Below are 19850 nucleotides of genomic sequence, written 5' to 3'. Positions count from 1 at the left end.
GTATTTTTAGGTCTCTCAAATTTTCTTCTACTGGGAATGATTTTCTCCCCCATTTCCATTTCTAACTGGCTCATGCTAATAAGAAGGAAAATGACTCCTTCTTTCATGGTATTGGTATAGAATGTAGCGACCTTCCTGAATTTTCTTATTAGTTTTACTGGAATTTCCTCAGCCGAGAATCATATGACCACATCATCTGCTAGTACTAATAAATGTTCTCTCCCTCCGAATAGCTGCCCCATGTATGCCACATCTATCTTACGGAATTAACACCAACTTGCAAAATGGTATTGGCTAATAATAAGTCATGACCCTATCAGCCTTGTTCTAGATTTAAATAGGAATGCCAGTTAGTAAGATATTCAGTCTTTGTTTCTGTTCAGTATTCTATGATACTCAGCAAGTTTCCTCTTTTAAAATATTGAAATTAAGAATAGAGGCTGAATGTTGAATTCCCAAATTAAAAATGTTCTTTGAACCCCTTGGTCGTAAACTGGATTCCAGCTTCACTCTCAGGTAACTGAACTAGCACGAACGTGCCAGAAAAATTACTCATATGTTAAAGCAATAAATCAAGAATAGTACTTCTGCGGCATTGATAAATATCACAGATTCCCCACTTTGTTTTTTACTCTAGTTAAATACCAATCAAATGTTACCTTAAAGCCTTTTTTTTATGTTGAGGATGGCTTTGGACTTTAGTAGAAAGTTTGGAATAACTAAGAGGAGGCTGAGATTTCAGAGAGCATTTTTCAATGTTAAGAGTCCTATTTCTTTTGCTGAGAAAAAACTTTTTAGTTTGAGTAAGTCCCATTTGTTGATTCTAGTTATTAACTGTTGTGCTATGGGTGTCCTATTGAGGAATTTGGAGCCCGACCCCACAGCATGTAGATCATAGCCAACTTTTTCTTCTATCAGACGCCTGTCCTGGGAACAAATCTTTACTCCTCACACTTCAGACAGAGCCCTAATATCCAGAATATACAAAGAACTAAAAAAATTAGACAATGAGATAACAAATAACCCAATCAACAAATGGGCCAAGGACCTGAACAGAAATTTCTCAGAGGAGGACATACAATCAATCAATAAGTATATGAAAAAATGCTCACCATCTCTAGCAGTCAGAGAAATGCAAATCAAAACCACCCTAAGATACCATCTCACTCCAGTAAGATTGGCAGCCATTAGGAAGTCAAACAACAACAAGTGCTGGCGAGGATGTGGGGAAAAGGGTACTCTTGTACATTGCTGGTGGGACTGCAAATTGGTGCGGCCAATTTGGAAAGCAGTATGGAGATTTCTTGGAAAGCTCGGAATGGAATCACCGTTTGATCCAGCTATTCCCCTACTCGGTCTATTCCCTAAAGACCTAAAAAGAGCACACTATAGGGACACTGCTACATCCATGTTCATAGCAGCACAATTCACAATAGCAAGACTGTGGAACCAACCTAGATGCCCTTCAATAGACGAATGGATAAAAAAAATGTGGCATTTATACACAATGGAGTATTACTCTGCATTAAAAAATGACAAAATCATAGAATTTGGAGGGAAATGGATGGCATTAGAGCAGATTATGCTAAGTGAAGCTAGCCAATCCCTTAAAAACAAATGCCAAATGTCTTCTTTGATATAAGGAGAGTAACTAAGAACAGAGTAGGGATGAAGAGCATGAGAAGAAGATTAACATTAAACAGGGATGAGAGGTGGGAGGGAAAGGATGAGAGAAGGGAAATTGCATGTAAATGGAAGGAGACCCTCAGGGGTATACAAAATTACATACAAGAGGAAGTGAGGGGAAAGGAGGAAAAATATAAGGGGGAGAAATGAATTACAGTAGAGGGGGTAGAGAGAGAAGAGGGGAGGGGAGGGGGGAGGGGGGATAGTAGAGGATGGGAAAGACAGCAGAATACAACAGACACCAGAATGGCAATATGTAAATCAATGGTTGTGCAACTGATGTGATTCTGCAATCTGTATATGGGGTAAAAATGGGAGCTCATATCCCACTTGAATCAAAGTGTGAAATATGATATATCAAGAACTATGTAATGTTTTGAACAACCTACAATAAAAATTAATTAAAAAAAGAATAACCTGAACTATAATTATGCTGCTGTGATTTTCAAAGTATAAATATTTTTTCTATACATTAAAAAAAGATCACTAAAATCTCAAAAAAAAAAAGAGTCCTATTTCACCCAGTGTATGATTCCGTGCTTTATTGTAATATTTTTCAATTTTTGTATCCATTTAAACTAGGTGCAGACTTAACATTTTAAGTAACAATCTACTTTTCATGGTGGCCCAGATGGCTCTATGACAAGATATATTTATCAAAATAAAAGAAATGGGAAAAAATCTGGCAAAATTCACCAAGACTTAAACAAGACTTTCCAAAGTGCCCAGACCTTTAAGGGGATTGCAAAATGAAAATACAATTATTACATCTGTCTTCTGATTCACGTTCAAGTATATTTTAAAAGCGTGATTAATGGTTTTATAATTACGTTTCTTACTTCATCCATACCAACAAAGGATTTCAAATTAATTCACTATTTCTGACTCCTTTCTTAATGGAATTTTAAAGTTCATGGCAACAAATCAATCCAACGGCAGACTCAAATCTGTGAAACAAAATGTGATATATTCTTTTCTGTCCAGAAAGAAATGGGAATGCAGTACTGTGAAATAGATTGGTTCAGTTTGCCCTAAACAAGAAAAATGACATGGTCATTTTGAGATATTTAATTTCTAATACCAAATAAAGTTATTTCTTTCTTTTAAACCTTCCTCAGGCATCCAGTAAGCTATGTACCATTTTAAAGAGTCATACACACTATAGATTTTCAATAGACATGTTCTTTATTAAAATTGGTTTCAACAGATATTTGAGTCTTTCGGAGGGGCAGGCAAAGATTGTGAGCACAGAGAAAATATAAATGGTTTGTGGGTTCATGGAACCTGCATCCATAAGGATTGTCACTTAGAAAGCAGAGGAGCTTTCAAAAGTACCAACAGAAGAGAGGGTTTTCTTGAAGCTGCAAGATTGCAAAGATCAAGGACTGAAAAGTTATAAGAACAGACAGATCAATGGCACAAAGTACAGAGATTTAGAATAATCCCAAATATAAATGAGCAGGCAGAGCTTATCAGTGTCGAAGGAAGAGCTACCTCCCCCCAAAAAAATGAGGTCCAGGGTGTTTGCTCCTTGGGTGGAGAACAATACAATTAGAGCCCTCTGTTCACATTTCCAGAGAGATTGCAATTAGAAAGAAAGATCAAATGCAAGAAAGTTACAAGAAAACTCAAGGTAATATTTTATATCAGGCTAGAGAACATATTATTTTGTTGACACATAATAATTGTACATATGTATGAGGTACCGTGTGATGCTGCAATACAGGTATATGTTGTATAAACAAATCAAGGCAATTAGTACCTTCATCACCTTGCACAGCTATCATTTCTCTGTTGTGAGACTATTTAAAATTCTCTCTTTCTGCTGTTTAAAATATACACTGCATTAGGATTCTCTATGGTCATTTTGCACCGGTGGTTCAGCCTCTCCCCATCTCCCTACCACATAGAGGAACCTATAGGACGTCCACTCAAATAGACCAGCCAAGGAGAGATACCACCACATGATCTCAATCACAGGTGGAATCTACAAATGTTGAATCTCAGAGAACTTGAGAGAACAGTTGTTACCTGTGCCTGGGGAGATGTTATGGTTTGGATGTGAGGTGTCTCCCCTGAAACTCATGTGTGAGACAATGCAAGAATCTTTACAGGAAAAATGATCAGGTTATGAGAGTCTCAACCCAATCAGTGGATTAATCCTCTGATGGAATTAACTGAGTGGTAACTGAGGGTGGGTGGGGTGTGGTGGAAAGAGGTGGGCATCGCGGGTGTGCCTTTGAAGTAAATATTTTGTATTTAGCAAGTGAAGTCTCTCTCTGCTTCCTGATCACCATGTGAGCTGCTTCCCTCCACCACACTCTTCCGCCATGATGTCCTGCCTCACCTGAAGTCCCGAGGAATGGAGACAGCTGTCTATAAACTAAGACCTCTGAAACCGTGAGCCCCCAAATAGATTTTTCCTCCTTTCTGGTCAGATCTTTTAGTTATGGTCAGATCTTTTAGTCATAGCAGCAAAAAAAAAAAAAAAAAAAAAAGATGACTAAAACAGAATAGGACACTTTCTTACTGAGGCACAAAAAGTACAAACCCTAAAGGATATTTGCCTTCATGAAAATAGAAATTTTGTGTATGAAAAAGTTACAATAAAATATGGTTAAATCACAAACCATTGACTAGGGAAATTACTTTTAACATTGAGACAACTAAGGTTTAGTAATAATAATTAAAAAATAATATGGTAGCAAAAAATGTATGTGATTCCTGGTATGTGCCATACACTATTCCAAAAGCCCTTCATATAAAAACCCACTCATCCTCACAACATGTAGGTACTATTACTGTTCCAATTTTGTATAAGAGGAAAGTGAATTATAAAAATAAAGTGAGGTTCCTAAGACAAATGATGCTAGCAGAGTTAAGGTATACAAGGATTGACGAATCAGAACACACACACACACACACACACAACAGGGAAGAAATTGACTATTAATATACAATTCATAAAAAAGGAACTTTGAATGGCTAATATAAATAGGAACACTTGCCCAATTTACCTATTAATGAGAAATATAAATTAAAATACTGAGATAGCATTTCATATCCAATAACATTGTTAAATTGTAAAAGTCAGTTAATATAAATTGTTGCTAAAGATGTAACAACCGGGTATTTTTATACATAGTTGATAACCAGGAGAATTTAAAAATTATAAACCCTCCAACTCAAGAGCCATGTGAATGTCTTACATACAAAACCAGGTGGTAATATGAAAAGAAATTCACCAAAGCTCTGGATATAAAAATTATAAATACAAAAGAAACATAGTCGTGAAAGTCTCAGTAGCATACATTCAATGAGAATAAATGTGTTATCTAGATGATAAAAGCATCGAACTTCATCATATGTTGTTTATGACTACATTACAAAAATTCAAATATTTTTCATAAAATTGGAATGCTGTACATGAGCTTCAAATTAGTAATGAATTCTAAGAAGGGAAAGAGAAAAATAGGGATTGAACTTCAAGTTCATTTCTCAGAGGAAACTCTTACAGGAATCAAAGTTGGAAAAAAAAATAGTATCCACTGTGTCTACAGTAGGCAGAGGGAGAGAGTTGTATGGATTTTAGTACTTCTCTGCATGTCTCAAATATTTTAAAATTAAATTTAATGATACAGTGAATAAAAAGAAAGATACCATAAAAGTAAGAACAGTGAGACCAGATATGGCCATGAAGGGGAAATGTCGTTCAGTGATTACAGGAAGATTCTATTATGGAAGAGTTTCATGGGCAGACGTAGGAAGGAGAGAGAGAGTAACATTCAAACCTAAGAAGCAAAAGACACAAAGGCTGATCCCTGAGCCCAATGTAGCCTGTAGATATGCACATATACCAGCATGGACTTATTCAAATTTGAGTAGGGCATACACTTCCATTTCCTCATGGTCCCCACAAATCCCTCCTGCCCATCACCGCCATTTTGTTTATTTACCTGGTTTATGAAAGCTAATGGTTCATGACCCTTACAAAAGAATGAAATGTACAGATAGATGAGTGCCTATATGGAATGGAAGAGAAATGCATCTTTATCAGAGATGGTAGAGGAGAAAAGGGAATTAGAGACTGGAAAACACTTGACCAGAGAATTTAGGGAAGGTCAAGTTTGAATAGGAAGAAAGTCCAACCCAAGATGAAGCACCTTCAAACACCCTAGGAATGGGCCTCTTTTATGTTTGTATTATTAAAAGCACCTTTACTGAATACTACATTGCAATATCATGATTTTCTGCCTCCTAATAAAAAAGATTTCTATTTCTACTTTGACTCTTACCTCATGGTGCAGATATGATATATACAATTACTCCTCTGACTTCTGGATTCCTTGAATACTTTTTATTAGTTTTTTTTTTCATGGGCTCCTCTGGGTAAAAGCTTTCCTAGTCTGGTCTTGGTCTTGAAATAGTTCTTTCAAGATGATCTGCATGAAGAGATCATCAGCATCTTTCAAGGATCTGCATGAACAGATCTCGGTAATAAGATCTTGAATGTGTAAGAAGCTGTGTTTTGAGGCTGGGTGTGTGGCTCAGGGTTAGAGCACTTGCCTAGTATGTGTGAAGCCCTGGGTTCCATCCCCTGTACATGGGTACACACACACACACACACACACACACACACACACACACACACACACATACCCCTATCTTTTTTTCATTAGTTCTGGAAAAGTTTCATGCATTCCATCTTCAGATATATTCCCTTTCTGTTCTCCTTCTGGATTTCAAAAGCTTTTAGTTTTACCATGCTTAAAAGCAGAGCACTGGAGTTCAAATGCTGCATGAGGCTGCATCTTCAAAATACAAGGAGAGTTGATTGATTCAATTTTGTAAAATCTTTTCTTTTTCATCAGGAAAAAAAAAAAAAACAGCCAGCCAATTTCATGCCCAGGGAAATTGTAAATGTGCTATTTCAATAGAAATGGCTGGTCAATCCAGTCAAATACGTGGTTTTACTCCTTTTTTTTTCTGGAGAATTGATCATTTCTGCAATTGAACTTCACAGACTTATAGACTTCTTGGGTATTGTGTGGGCAAAACCACAATGAAAATCAACATCTCCGTGTGTCATCACACAGAATTATCGGATTAAAATTTTTTTTTTCACATCTGCCACTAAATTTAGGCTAAGTTTCTTATCCTCATGGTGCTTGCTTTAAACCAATTCAAACCTAACGCAACACAAAATGTGTTTGATTCTTTGGGAAAATTAGCCAAGAAGATTATCATAAGGTGCTGGGCCTGGGGGTGCACGCCTGTACTCCCAGTGAGGCTCAGGAGGCTGAGACTAGAGGATCTCGAGTTCAAAGCCAGCCTCCGCAATGATGAGGTGCTCAGTGAGACCCTGTCTCTAAAGAAAATACAAAAATGGATTTGGGATATGGCTCAGTGGTCAAGAGCCCCTGAGTTCAATCCCCAGTATGCCCCTCAAAAAAAACATTAGTATCAGGTATGACAGTATGAAGGGGAACTTTTTCAAAGGCTTGGTGAAAGAAGCATCAAGTTTCTCCATAAATAATTTGATGTATTTATGAAGGTTTTTAGAGATCTTAGATGCACCTACTTTTGCAAACACAGCACTGTGGTGTATACGAAAATGATAAAGTTCCTACCTTTAGCAAGTATCATTGGGAAACTTAACGTTAGATAGAAACAAAATATACTGTCCAGGCTCATATAGGCTTAAAAGTCATATAATTATTCACATAACTAAAATCTTGCAAGAGCAGGATTGATTTGTTCTTTTTTTGTTGGGGGGGTTGTATAAGAGAGAGAGAGAGAGAGAGAGAGAGAGAGAGAGAGAGAGAGAGAGAGAGATATCCATTATGTGGCTCTTTTACATCATTACAGGGAAAGTTCTTTCTGTTCTCGACTCTGACACACTCAACTTGAGAGTTACCCCAAAGCAGGCTCCTCCCTGGGTTACAAGGTGGTTACTAGTGAGGAGTGGGACCATGTGCTCCCCTCTTGATATCTAGAGTATAAGATCAAATGCAAACAAGGAGGGGACTGGAGGGAGCTAGGGAAAGAGAGAAGGTAAGGAGGGAGAAGAAGGATCGCCACGAGAGAGAACTTCCTTCATTACGGGGCATAAGCCTTTCTCCTTCTTTGGTGGGGTCATTTTACTGTAGATGCTCTGGACCAAGAATGGATTTCTGGAGGAATGCTGGGAGTTGGTCTAGAATAATCAGAATCCATATTCAGATGCCCAAGGATACAGATCTTTAGGGAAAGACAAGATAAAGAAAAAAAAGTGGTTCTGTTAGGAAGCAGGAACAACAGATATGGATATTGGATGAACTGCTGATGATAGTGTCTACATTGATTTTGTAATTTACTTTTGCATGGTGGTAGGGGAGAAGGCAAGAAAAAAAAATACAAGTAATTTTAACATACGGCCTAACCCAGGAAATGGAGAGCCTCACAAAACAGAGTTGGCACCAGAATTGAAATATGCCTTCCACTCCTGCGTTAAATTCTTACAATTCTGCATGTCCTTCTCTATGAAAATCCGTTTGTGAATGGGAGTTAGTACAGGTTTCTGAATTCCTCTGGAATGGAGTTCCATTTTGGCATTCTTTCTGCATATCTTCACCATGTCTGTTAACCTTTTCAGACTTATTGAAGATTCTTCTCTGATTTATGCTCATTTTTTTTCACAAAGAAGCTAAGATTTCAATCATGACAGAGGAATTACCATACAGTCAGGGAGGAGAGAATGATATAAGCATATTGAGATGTGGGTGCAGTGAGCAAGAATTACCCACATGACTTGTTCTCACACCTCAACTTGCCCATGGGCTCAATCTCAATTTCTGCCTCAGCAAAATCTAAAATCAAAGCCTGTCATCAACTCTCAGGGTCATCGGCAAGTGGTAAAAGTGGCTATGTGAAATCCATAACTGTCAAGGTCCTCCATATTAATACAATCTATTAATAAATATCACGAGGATTTATGAACCAATTATTATAGAAATCTGAAGGCAGAACATCCCTTCCCAGCAAAGAATCACGAAAATATATTCACACAAATTGTCAAATACTCCAGGCAGATTTAGAATCTTCTTTTGCAACTTCTTGGGTGATGATTTTTCTGTTGATGACTAAAAAATTTCAGAGTTCTATAACAAATACATTGAGTTAAGAAAAGGGACAGTTCTTGATATAAGGAACTGGTTTTCTAAAGGGGAAAATAAGGACACATTCAACTGCCTTTGTCTGATAGACACATTTAACTACACTTCAGAAGGGTCTCTGAAAGTGCATAGAATAAATGTGTTATCAATAGAAAGATCTAGTTTCAAAAGGAGAAAATAAGAAGATCAAATAGGTCACTTTACACAATAACCAAATACCTTGCTGTACACAGAGTATGCACAACCAAGTCATATGTAGAGCAATCATTTGAAAGAAAGCAAAAGAAAAGGAGAGAGAGAGATTTAATTTCATTTTGTTACATACATATTTCCAGTTTTGCCAGTTCCATTTGTTGAATAAGCTATCATTTCTCCAGTGAATGTTTTTGGCACCTTTGTCTAGTATGAGATAACTGTATTTATGTGGGTTTGTCTCTGTGTCCTCTATTCTGTACCATTGGTCTACAAACCTGTTTTGGTGTCAATAGTGAAATTTTTCTTACTATATAATAAGTGGAATATTACTCTGCTTTAAAGAAGAATGAAATTATGGCATTTGCCAGTAAATGGATGGAGTTGGAGACTATCATGCTAAGCAAAATAAGCCAATCCCCCCAAAACCAAACGCTGAATGTTTTCCTCTAAGATGCAAATGCTAATTCACAATAAGGGGGGAGCATGGGAGAAGAAAAGAGTTACCTTAGATTAGGTAGAGGGATGTGAAAGGAGGGGAGGGGAGGGGACGTGGGGATAGGAAGGATAGTGGAAGGAAACAGACATTATTGCTTTCTGTATATACGTGACTGCATGACCAACATGATTCTGCAACATGTACACTCATAAAAATGAGAAATTGTACCCCATCTATATATGACATATCAATGTGCATAAATGCATCCTACTGTAATGTATAACTAATTAAAACAAATTAAACATTTTTGAAACAAAAGGAAAGTAGAATCACAAAAGAATGGTCTCACCTCTGTCCATGGTGCTGAAGTCCAGGAGCTTAAAATGCCAAGTGCTTATTTCTTACTTCTTGCAGCATAAATCTATGGATCTTTTCATAGACAACTTCATGCGGTGATCAAGATGAATGGTTCATATCTGCAATTAATCAGTTAAACTGTGAGTTTTAGAGAGGTGCCGGGTGACATTAGATAGTGTGGTAGTCACCTTTCGTCTTGCCTCACATGGGGCTGTCTAACTTTGCAATCACAAATTAACTTATAATTAGCTGTGAGATTTGGCAGCCGGAGTCTAAAGACTCACAGATGTCTCTGACTTCATAATAATTTGGGAGGGAGGTTGTCATAAAAACATGTTCAGCTGTTTGCCCAGAACATTTAGAAGGGAAAGTTGCAAAAGCTCGGTTGGCTGTAAATATGTGGGCTACGACTTTAACCTCTCTCACTAAAATATTTCCCCGTACTATCTGGAACTTGTCACTTTATCTCACTGACAGTCAAAATAAGGAGGGTATCCAGACCAATGCACGTCCTCTAAAAACAAAGCAAAGCATCATTAGAAGGAAGGAAGGCTTATTTGATTTCACAAATTAAACAAGATAATGCTATCCCTACCCTTATCCCTCAGCATATCTGTACTGAGCCAGTGATCATTTTGCTGGGGATGAAATACATGAGACACTCCAGAGGCTCAAGATGCAGAGGGCCAACAGAATGGGGGGCACTTTGAAGAAGCCAAGGCCTTCTAGGAGTTACAGGATAGGAAAGAATAGCTCAGACGGAATTTCCAGGGTTTTTCTATAAAGTCTACCCCTTTCAAAGCTAGAGAACACAAAGAGCAGACACCCTTAAAGCTGATTTCTCCCCCAGAAAGCCACTATGCCCTCCATGATTAATTTTTAACCACCTACAGATTCATATATTCAAGCATCATTGTGATTATCATCATCCCAAATGTATTTACTCTGTGCCAAACGTTCTAAAAAATAATCTTATATATGTTATTTAATCCTTAAAAACAGTGATAGGCATATAATCCATGCTTCCCGGACAAGGAAATTAATTTACCTACTATTACTTAATTTTAAGTAGAAGCAGTGAGATGTGAACATGGGTTTTCTAACTTCCAATACAAGGAAGGTTCTTAGAAGTGCTACCTTTTCTCTCTGATTTCCTACCTGCTATTTGATCTGACCTTCTTTCTCTAAGGCTTTGATGTTGGGGTTCATCTCCATTTCTTCTCTATCCTAATAGCTCCCCTATTCTATAAACTCACAACCGTTGTTTCAATCACACCTTCTTCTTTAGCTGTTGAGACCAGCCTTTATCCTGGATCATTCCCCATTTTGTTCTAGCTAAGCCCTGGTCCTCTACTGCCCCAACCTGTCCCAAGTGGTCCTGATGGACTTTGCCATATACCAGCAAGAAATCCTTGAAGCCCTTGATCTGAGAAAGGGCACCTCAACATGGGAGAAGAGAAAGAAAAGAGATATTAGATGAGGCAAAAGAAAACTGTCTCTCATATTAAGATTTTAAATGTATCGTTAACAGGTGTGGATACAGAAGGTATCTGTTAAACTCTATCCTAGGCTATGCATGACCTTCAGGTTCATTAGTTAATTTCTCTGACATCCTACATTAACAAACTATATCTGATGCCCCCTCTGGACAAAAATGGAAACATTCCCAGCCCTCAGGGGTATCTACAGCCTGCAAACCCCACACTTTGGGATCATTGCTTTCATGTTGATGGGCAAGAAGCATCCAGACTCTTCCTCTGCAGTCGGCACTTGCTAGCATTTGGTTTGCTTCCTCTGGGTAGAAATCAAGAACTATCTATTCAAATTCAGTGAAGCAAAGCCTTGCCTCTGTGTCGGTCTTGCCAGTATTAGAGACATGATACCAAGGACACCTCTGATCCCTTCTCTTGTCCTCACAGGCCCCCAGCCTACATACAAAAGCAGCAGCTAATAGGTAAAACTGGGCAAGACTGAATTGCTGCATTGTGCTTTTTCTGTAAAGAGATTACAGGTCTTTGTTGTCTTTCTTGCCCCTAAGGTAAGAGCAATCCTTTTAAAAGAAAATGAGAAGTGGTAACATGGGCCCGAGCAAGCTTTTCTTTTTTTTCTTGCAAAAGTCACTTACAGCTATGACATCAGAGGACAGTCCTATCTATACCACTGGTAGCGCTAAGGTCAGCCTTTTGCTAGAACGGCAGGAGGAGAGAGCCATAAAACCATTCTAAAATAAAGAATGGGATGAGCAGTCCCCACTGGCTGAAGGAAACAGACTCTGTAAATGGGGTCCTTATGGGTGACAACAGTGTCACATCAATTCTCTCACAGACAGGATTTACCAAGGACAATAGTGCCCCATGCCACCTCAAGCTCATGAGGTTCTATCCCACACCCTCAGACTCATCTGGACCATCCCCTTCTCTCAAAATTCAATGGGTGAGTGAAGTCAGCAAGCTCAGTCCTGCCTGGGTGCTGGAACAAATAGGTCCCACTTACACTCACAGACAAGGACAGTGGTCTCTACCCAAACCAGGAAGTTTTCAAGTAGAAATCTCCATGAGGATTCTTTTGATTTTAAGTAACAAAGACACCATTGGAACGCGATGTATGTATAGAGAAGTGTATTGATGTGTGTCCCCACATTCTGGGAAGATGAATCTAGATATAGGGATGGCTGGCTCCATGGGTATTTTTCAGAAATGTATCTTTCTTTCTGAGAAAGAGATGAGCTTTCATGAGAGAGAGAGAGAGAGAGAGAGAGAGAGAGAGAGAGAGAGAGAGAGATCAAAGAGAATCATAGACAGAGTCACAAAGACATACAGTGACACACCCAAATCTTAAATGTGAAATTCCGTGTTTTGTAAATGTAGACATCTCTCCAACAATCAAGACAGTGAGCAATTCCATCATCCAGAAAAAGTTCTCTCATGCTTCACTCTTGTGGACCAACCCTTTCTAAAGTATGTTGACCTGACTGCACGGATTTCAAGAAAATTTAAACTTAAGTTTAGAAACTCTCTAAAAGGAACCTTTTGATACTCCAAACATTTAAATGTTTTTTTCCCAGTGTTTAACCCAAATTGATTTATTAATTCATCTAACCCAAGTGCATAAATGTCTCATCATCTCATTAAACTGTTTTTCCATGTTTACATGGGAGATAATAAAAGATTTATAAAAGTTATATTTTAGTGTTTAGGACATTGGATATTTCAGGATGATTTTTTAAAAAAATTTAGTTGTAATTTGCATTTTCTAAACCTGCTCTGGGTACTTGACTGAAGATTAATTGTCTATCAGTTTTATGTAAATAGGAGAGCTCAGATTCCTGTGCATTTCATTCGTAAATTAAAAACAATGCTTTCCACCCGTTAGCTCTATAAAAGGGAAATAGACCTTGACTCGACATAATGAGGCATTTGTGTTCACTATAACTCTAATTTACTATCCCTGTTTGAAGAGCCATCAGTTCTCATTTACTCTGTTAAGTGACAATAAGTGAGGCTAAAGTAAATTCTGATCAACACTCCTGGGTCACCTTAGTGAATTTATGGACCATTCCATGACATTATTTGAAACAACTGTAAATTTGGATCCTGGTGCAGAATAGTACAAACCACTAGTTTGATTTGTCATCTTGTACAAAAGTATCATCCAATGATACTTTAAATGCACTTCCTTCTAAGGAAGGTGGAACTCGGGAGTAGCCAAGGCTGCATGTTAGGTGGCTTGTATTCTTCTTTAATTCATGATGTTCAAGGTGATTCCTAAGTGCAGACTGTCTGCAGAGTCCAGTATGAAATGCTCTCTTAAGAAGATGTAGTAAATGATTTCAATAGAAGGAAATGCTGCAGGAAATGTTAATCATGGATTATAATTATTTATAAATATGATTAGTCAGCTTTGTGTTCCTGTGGCCAAAATGCACCCAGTGACCCACTTTCTCTAGCCAACCCCACTTGTCAACAGTTACCACCCAGTAATCCAAATGATTAACCCATCAAGGGGATTAATTCACTGCATAGGTGACAGCTCTCAAAATCTGATCAATTTCACCTTTTAACATCCCTGCTTTGCCCCATGAGCTATCCTGGGGCCACCCTGTTCCCAACCATAATAGTATGTAATCATCTTTTTTTTTTTCCTGAAGCAAGCAATAACAAAATAAATACATAAAATTTTTAAAAACACCCAATAACAAGGGAGGTTTTTAAAAGTTAGTATAATGCTTAGTCTATCTGGAGGGTGAATTTTATAAAATTATCACCATAAAAATTATAATAGAAACTTTGAAAATAAATTGATGTTATGGATTTTCATTTGGGATCACATTTGTCCTAAGAGTGTTTACAGCATGTGGCTATTGAGGAGCCTGGGTCACTGGGCCTTGACTTCCTTGCCCTTCAACCTGAACACCTCTGATTTCTACCTAATGTATTATCTGAGGTTGTGTTGATAGAACCTGGGAGAGAGGGACTGTCCTAGGCCATGTGTCATAAGGCCAGTGTACCAAAACCAATTTGTTCCTTAATAGAGACTCCAGAACTCTAGTAATATGCAGTACAATCAACTTGATTGACTGGTGTTCTTAACTCATAGATTAAATAAAACAGTGAGATTGGAAGTAAAAAATTGCAGTAGGCACATTTACTGTGATTAAAAGAGATCAATAACACAAAGCTACAGTAATCAAACAGTAATCAAAATAGTGTAGTATTGGCAGAAGGATACATGTACAATCACGTGGAATAAAATCAAGAGTCTGGAAGTACATCCAATTTTATTTGAAACAAGGGAGCCAAATCTATTCAATGGATGAAGTTTCATCTCTTCAACATGTGGTACTAGGACAAATGCATTTCTACACATAAAAGAGTGCAGTTGAACCCCTATATAATATCACAAAGGAAGAAATGTAGGGTTAAATATTAATAACCTTGTATTTGTCTATGGATTATTACATTTGTCCCCAAAAGCCCTGAAGGCAAAAGAAAAAAATTGATAAATTAGATTTTTATCAAAATAATTTTAAAAAACTTTTGTACATCAAAGGACATTATCAAGAAAAAGTAAAGCTAACCTACAAATTGGGAGAAAATGTTTGTAAGTCATATATCTGATAAGGGCTTAAGATCCAAAATATATAAAGAGTTCATACAACTCAATAACAAAAAAATAATCTGATTCAAAAGTGGGCAGAGGACTTGAGTAGACATTTCTTCAAAGAAAACATAGAAATTGTCAATGACCACTTAAAAAGATGCTCTGCACTGTCAGTCATTATAGGACCACAAATCAAAACTGCATGCATTTCCACTTCACACCTATCACAGCATCCACAATACAGAGTGGAAACACGTGATGATGATGAGTGGAGTCCCTGAAACCATCTCGTCATTGCTGGTTGCAATATGAGGTGGTGCAGCTGCTCTGGAGAACAGTTCAAGATTTCCTTGAAAAGTTCCAAACAGAACCATCATGTGACCCAACTGTTTTATTCTTAGGTATGTACCACAGAGACTTAAAAACATGAACCCAAACAAATCAAAATACATCAATGGTCACAGAAATACAATTCACAACAGCCCAAAGGTGAAGCCAACTCAAGTGTCCATCAGCGGATGAATGGCTCAACAAGAAGACATGGTGAACATTACAGTGGAATATTAATCAGACTTAAAGGTGTAGTTCTGAATGAATAAATTGCTTTTGCAAGAAGATTCAGACTTAATATCATTACTAAGCTACAGGTGAAACGCACAACTATATTTCAAATAATAGTAAAGGTCAGCACCCCTCGGTGAGAAATGATCTCATAATGGCATCATAATGACTTACATAAAAAGGAAAGACGACCTTGGAATCTCATACTAGTTAGGGAAGTAAAAACTCAACAACAATGACAAGTTTTATACCATATTCTCGCATACCTCTCCTCTGGTCTTAATTTGTCAAGATTTGAGGGACCAACTGTTATCATAGTTTTGCTATGGCCACAGCTCTGGCTTTGATATAAAACATAATCATGACAGTCATAGTTCAAAAAATTGTTGAACTGATTAGATCTCCACACTGGTGAATACTGTTATAACCAATAATTTTATGCAAAAGTGAGTTCATTCCAATAAGTGGTGAGCAAAATTTTGTTGAAATAGGAGCCTGGTGGGCATCTGTATTCACTAAATACCAGCAGAGAGTCTGGCTCAGGCATTCTATCTCACATTAATTTGCAGTATTTTGCAAAATGTGTTTTATCAAATAAAATTGTCACCTAAAATAAATGAAGGTATGATACACACTACTCTAAGGATAACTTCGAAGGCATTAGACTAAGTGAAATATGTCAGACATAAAATAAAAAATACTATATAAATCCACTCATATGGAATATCTAGAATGGGCAAACTCATAAAGACAAAAAGGTAGATTAGAGATTAACAGGGGTTGAGTTTGGGGTAAGGGTGAATATTGCTTAATGGAGAGTTTCTGTTTGGAGTGATGAAAAGATGTGAAACTAAGAAAGCCAAATGAATAGCATTGTGAATGTCATAAATCCCACTGAATTGTACCCTGAAAATGGTAAAATTGGTCCCATTTCCTCCACATCTTGCCCAGGATGTGTATACTCTTGGTGGGAATGCAAAATGGTACAGGAGTTATGGAGAACAGAATGGCAGCTCTTCCAACAGTTACAAATAGGAATGTGGTTATATGACCCATCTGTCCCACTGTTAGGCATATATCCACAGGAAATAAAATCAAGATCTTGAAATGTCAACCCTCCCCCTTTGCTGCAGCATTGTGGAGAGCGGTGAATCAAATCATGGCCTCTGACTCTCTCGTGGTTACATTTGTGCTAGGGCCTGCCTGTGCAAAAGTACAGGTTGAGGTTGCCCAGTTGCTACAGTGATGCTGGCCTGAGAATACTCTGGGCAAAGTCAGAGTTATCAGTCAAGGTCTTGAGTTCAGACACCAATGGCCAGAAACAGAGAATTTGAGCAAAAACAAGATGACCTTAATATCACACCAGTCCTGTGTCTTTCAGAGCGCCTGCTTTTCTGAGACTTTTTCACAAATATCCTTTTGATGCAACCTATATAATAAATGTGCTGAGCCAGCTCTGGTATCAGTTAAGCATCACCAGAACTTGGCTACCTATCTGGCCCTACCTTTTTCTCTCTATGTGTGTCTGTCTTTTCTTCACCCTCTGTCACTCCTTGTCCAGTTTCTGAATTTACGGTCCAGGCCTGAGTCCTCGGCACAGCACTCTCTACAGTGGCCAAGATATGAAAATGAACAGAAAAAAATATGAACAGAGAAAAAAGATATATGGTAGATACATATCATGGAATTTATCCAGGCTAAATGAAATAATCCAGTTACAGAACGAGAGACACTGCATGATCCAGTCAACCAAGTTATTTAAAACAGTCACATTGGTAGAATTAAAGGGTACATGGTGGCTCCCAAGGAGAAGGAAGATCAGGAAACAGGAATTGCCAATCCATGGCATGGAGTTTCACTTCTGCAAGATGGGTAAATTCTAGAGCTCTGAGATTCAGCTTTGAAGTAGAGTGTACAATATGGTATCACTTGTTTAAAACTTTTAGAGTGTGCAACTCCTGTTAAGGGTTCTTGCCGTAATAAAAAATTTAGAGATATAACTAAAATGGCAAATTTTAGGATACATATATTACCCTGAAAAAAAAAGCTATTATGGAAAGACTCGAAATAAGGAATATATTTAAAAAAAAATAATAAGTTGAAGAGTGATTTTTACATATGACCGAGTATTTATAACCGCTATGCTGAGCATGACCAATCAGCACAGATGGAAGCTTCAGACACCCAATCCCGAGGTACTGATTGGCTCAGGTTAATTACTACCTTGAATCAGGCGCCAAGTGAGTAAAGCTCACCTGAAGATCAGAGAGCAAGGAGAACTTAGCAGGATTCTTTCAGCATCACCTAACAAAGCATGGACTTAGTAGAATCAAAAGGACCCTTTTACAAAATGGTAAGAATGGTAAGGCCTTCAGAGTTGAGACCACATGCCAAAGCCCTCTACATGGTCCCTGGACTGATGCCCCTTGTGTTCTATCCAGGCCACCCACCTCCTTGGATCCTTCTGCCAGGTGCAGAGCAAGAAGAGATGCAAGAAATCTTCTTTGAATGACAAGAAATCAAATGTAACAAAAGCAAGCATCAGTTGCTCTGATTGTAATGAGAGGGCACAGAACGGTTCTGATTCTCTTCATATTTTTCTTGTCCGGGTTGACAAAATGAACCTCTGTGTTGACAAGGGCCACTGTTCTCACCTTGCCTTGATTTCCAATAAGTCCCTTTTTCTTTTTTTTTCTTTTTTTTGGGGGGGGATGCTGGGGATCAAACCAGGGCCATGCACATGTCAGGCAAGAGCTCTACCACTGAGCCAGCCCCTTCTAAACCCTTTCAATAATTTTCAGATAATTATTTCTATGGGCCTCAAAGAGGATTCTGGAAATATTTTCCTTTTCCTTTAACAGGGGAATGAAATCTGAGTTCAGTGTGTTGGCTTTAGAGGCCCGTCTCTTAACTTTCTCTTTCTTTATGCAAATATTTTTATCTGTTTCACAAACTTCTCTTTATAGACCTTTGCCTGCTGCCCCAGGGTGCTGGTAGCATTTCACAGCGGCATGAGGGTGGAGACCTGTCTTGACTGCTCCATCCCTTGGCCTGCCATTAGAACCAGGCCCATGGTAAGCTCTCTGGGAAAATGTGTTGAACAGAGAAGAGGGAGGGAAAGCAAGTCTATGTGGACAAAGGACGAAGGAGTTTCATTTGAATTCAGCAAATGGCCTCCCCTTGTCTTACACCACTTACAAGCTTTGGTTCTTCTCGACTGGGGAGTTCAGAAGCGAAAATCAATAAGAAAGATTTATCTTGCATAATAACAGAATGCTTTGAGAAATGGCTTGTAATGGACAGCCAGTAGGGACTTTCTAATGGACCATATATTCTTGGTCATTCTCCCCATCCATCGACTGGGTATGATGTAATTTAAAAGGGGTTGGGGAACTTAAAGCAAATTTAAAGGAACCCTTAGTGTTGTCATTAATATATATATATAGGAGTGTGGTGTTATAATGGCTGTTGGTGGCGTTACACGTTGACAGAACAAATCTAGGTACAAAGCCACAAAACTCTTTTGTTTTCTCTGACCACCTAACATTTTTCTTCCAACAAAGAGGAGGCCCCTCATGTCCAAAATGTGGTGATCCTTTTAGGAGAAAATGAGGGCCAAAGCACAAGTAATAAATAATACTAATGTATTATTTAGAGGCATTAACAAACTGTCTTGTGTATATCTGGCTTTGAACAGGGAAAAAAGATAGGCAGAAGACTAAATTGCTGAGTGACCTTTGAAATCCTGCAGTGTATTACTTTGCTTCTATGGGGATTAAGTTTATTTTGGAGCAGAGGTTTCATTTAGTCATAAAAAAGAGGGAAGTCCCCACTTTTTAATTTTTCCATTAATATTCTTAGTACCTTGACATCCATGATGGTAGCCAAAGCTATAAAGTGATTTTTTAATTTAAATGAATTTAAAATACATAAAATTTAAAATTCAGTGCCTCTGTCCCATGACCATCCCTCAAATGAATAATGGGCATATGGGCAGTGACTACGGTCCTCACAGTTACAGAACTTTCCATCATCACAGTAAGTTCTCTTGGACAGTATTGCTCCAGAACCGGCTTTGCTTCTTTTTTGAAAATAGCCAGGCTTTGGGCATAAGCTTCATCAGCCAGAATCATCTTGTCTGGCTTTTACAATGCCACTCAGGTTTTTTTGTTAGCTGTTTTCACTTCCTAATTTCGTATGAACAGTGGCCGTGTTGTTGAGTCTACTGGGGAAGCCCTGGATAATTGGGTAGGGAGCAGCAAAGAAGAAAGTTCTATTAATCACCCTTAAGTTTGTGTTTCTTGCTGCATGAGAGGTTGAGAAATCATATGGTTAACTAATGCCATAGTTTGGGTTTGGTT

At 38.0% G+C, this 19850-nt stretch overlaps 1 protein-coding gene across 1 annotated transcript in view; it reads right to left on the bottom strand.

The window, feature by feature from the left end:
- LOC143386883 (3',5'-cyclic-AMP phosphodiesterase 4D-like) overlaps positions 1–19622 on the bottom strand; it is a 144208-nt gene extending 124586 nt beyond the window's left edge. The window contains exon 1 of the mRNA XM_077108397.1: positions 19494–19622. Within this exon, the coding sequence (XP_076964512.1) occupies positions 19494–19622 (129 nt within the window). The remainder of the gene's footprint in view (positions 1–19493) is intronic.
- Positions 19623–19850: the final 228 nt, after the last annotated feature.

This window comes from Callospermophilus lateralis, unplaced genomic scaffold, assembly GCF_048772815.1.
Source record: "Callospermophilus lateralis isolate mCalLat2 unplaced genomic scaffold, mCalLat2.hap1 Scaffold_66, whole genome shotgun sequence".
Classification (NCBI taxonomy): Eukaryota; Metazoa; Chordata; class Mammalia; order Rodentia; family Sciuridae; genus Callospermophilus; species Callospermophilus lateralis.
The sequence above is the reverse complement of the archived record's forward strand: the minus strand, read 5'-3'. Positions and strand labels throughout refer to the sequence as shown.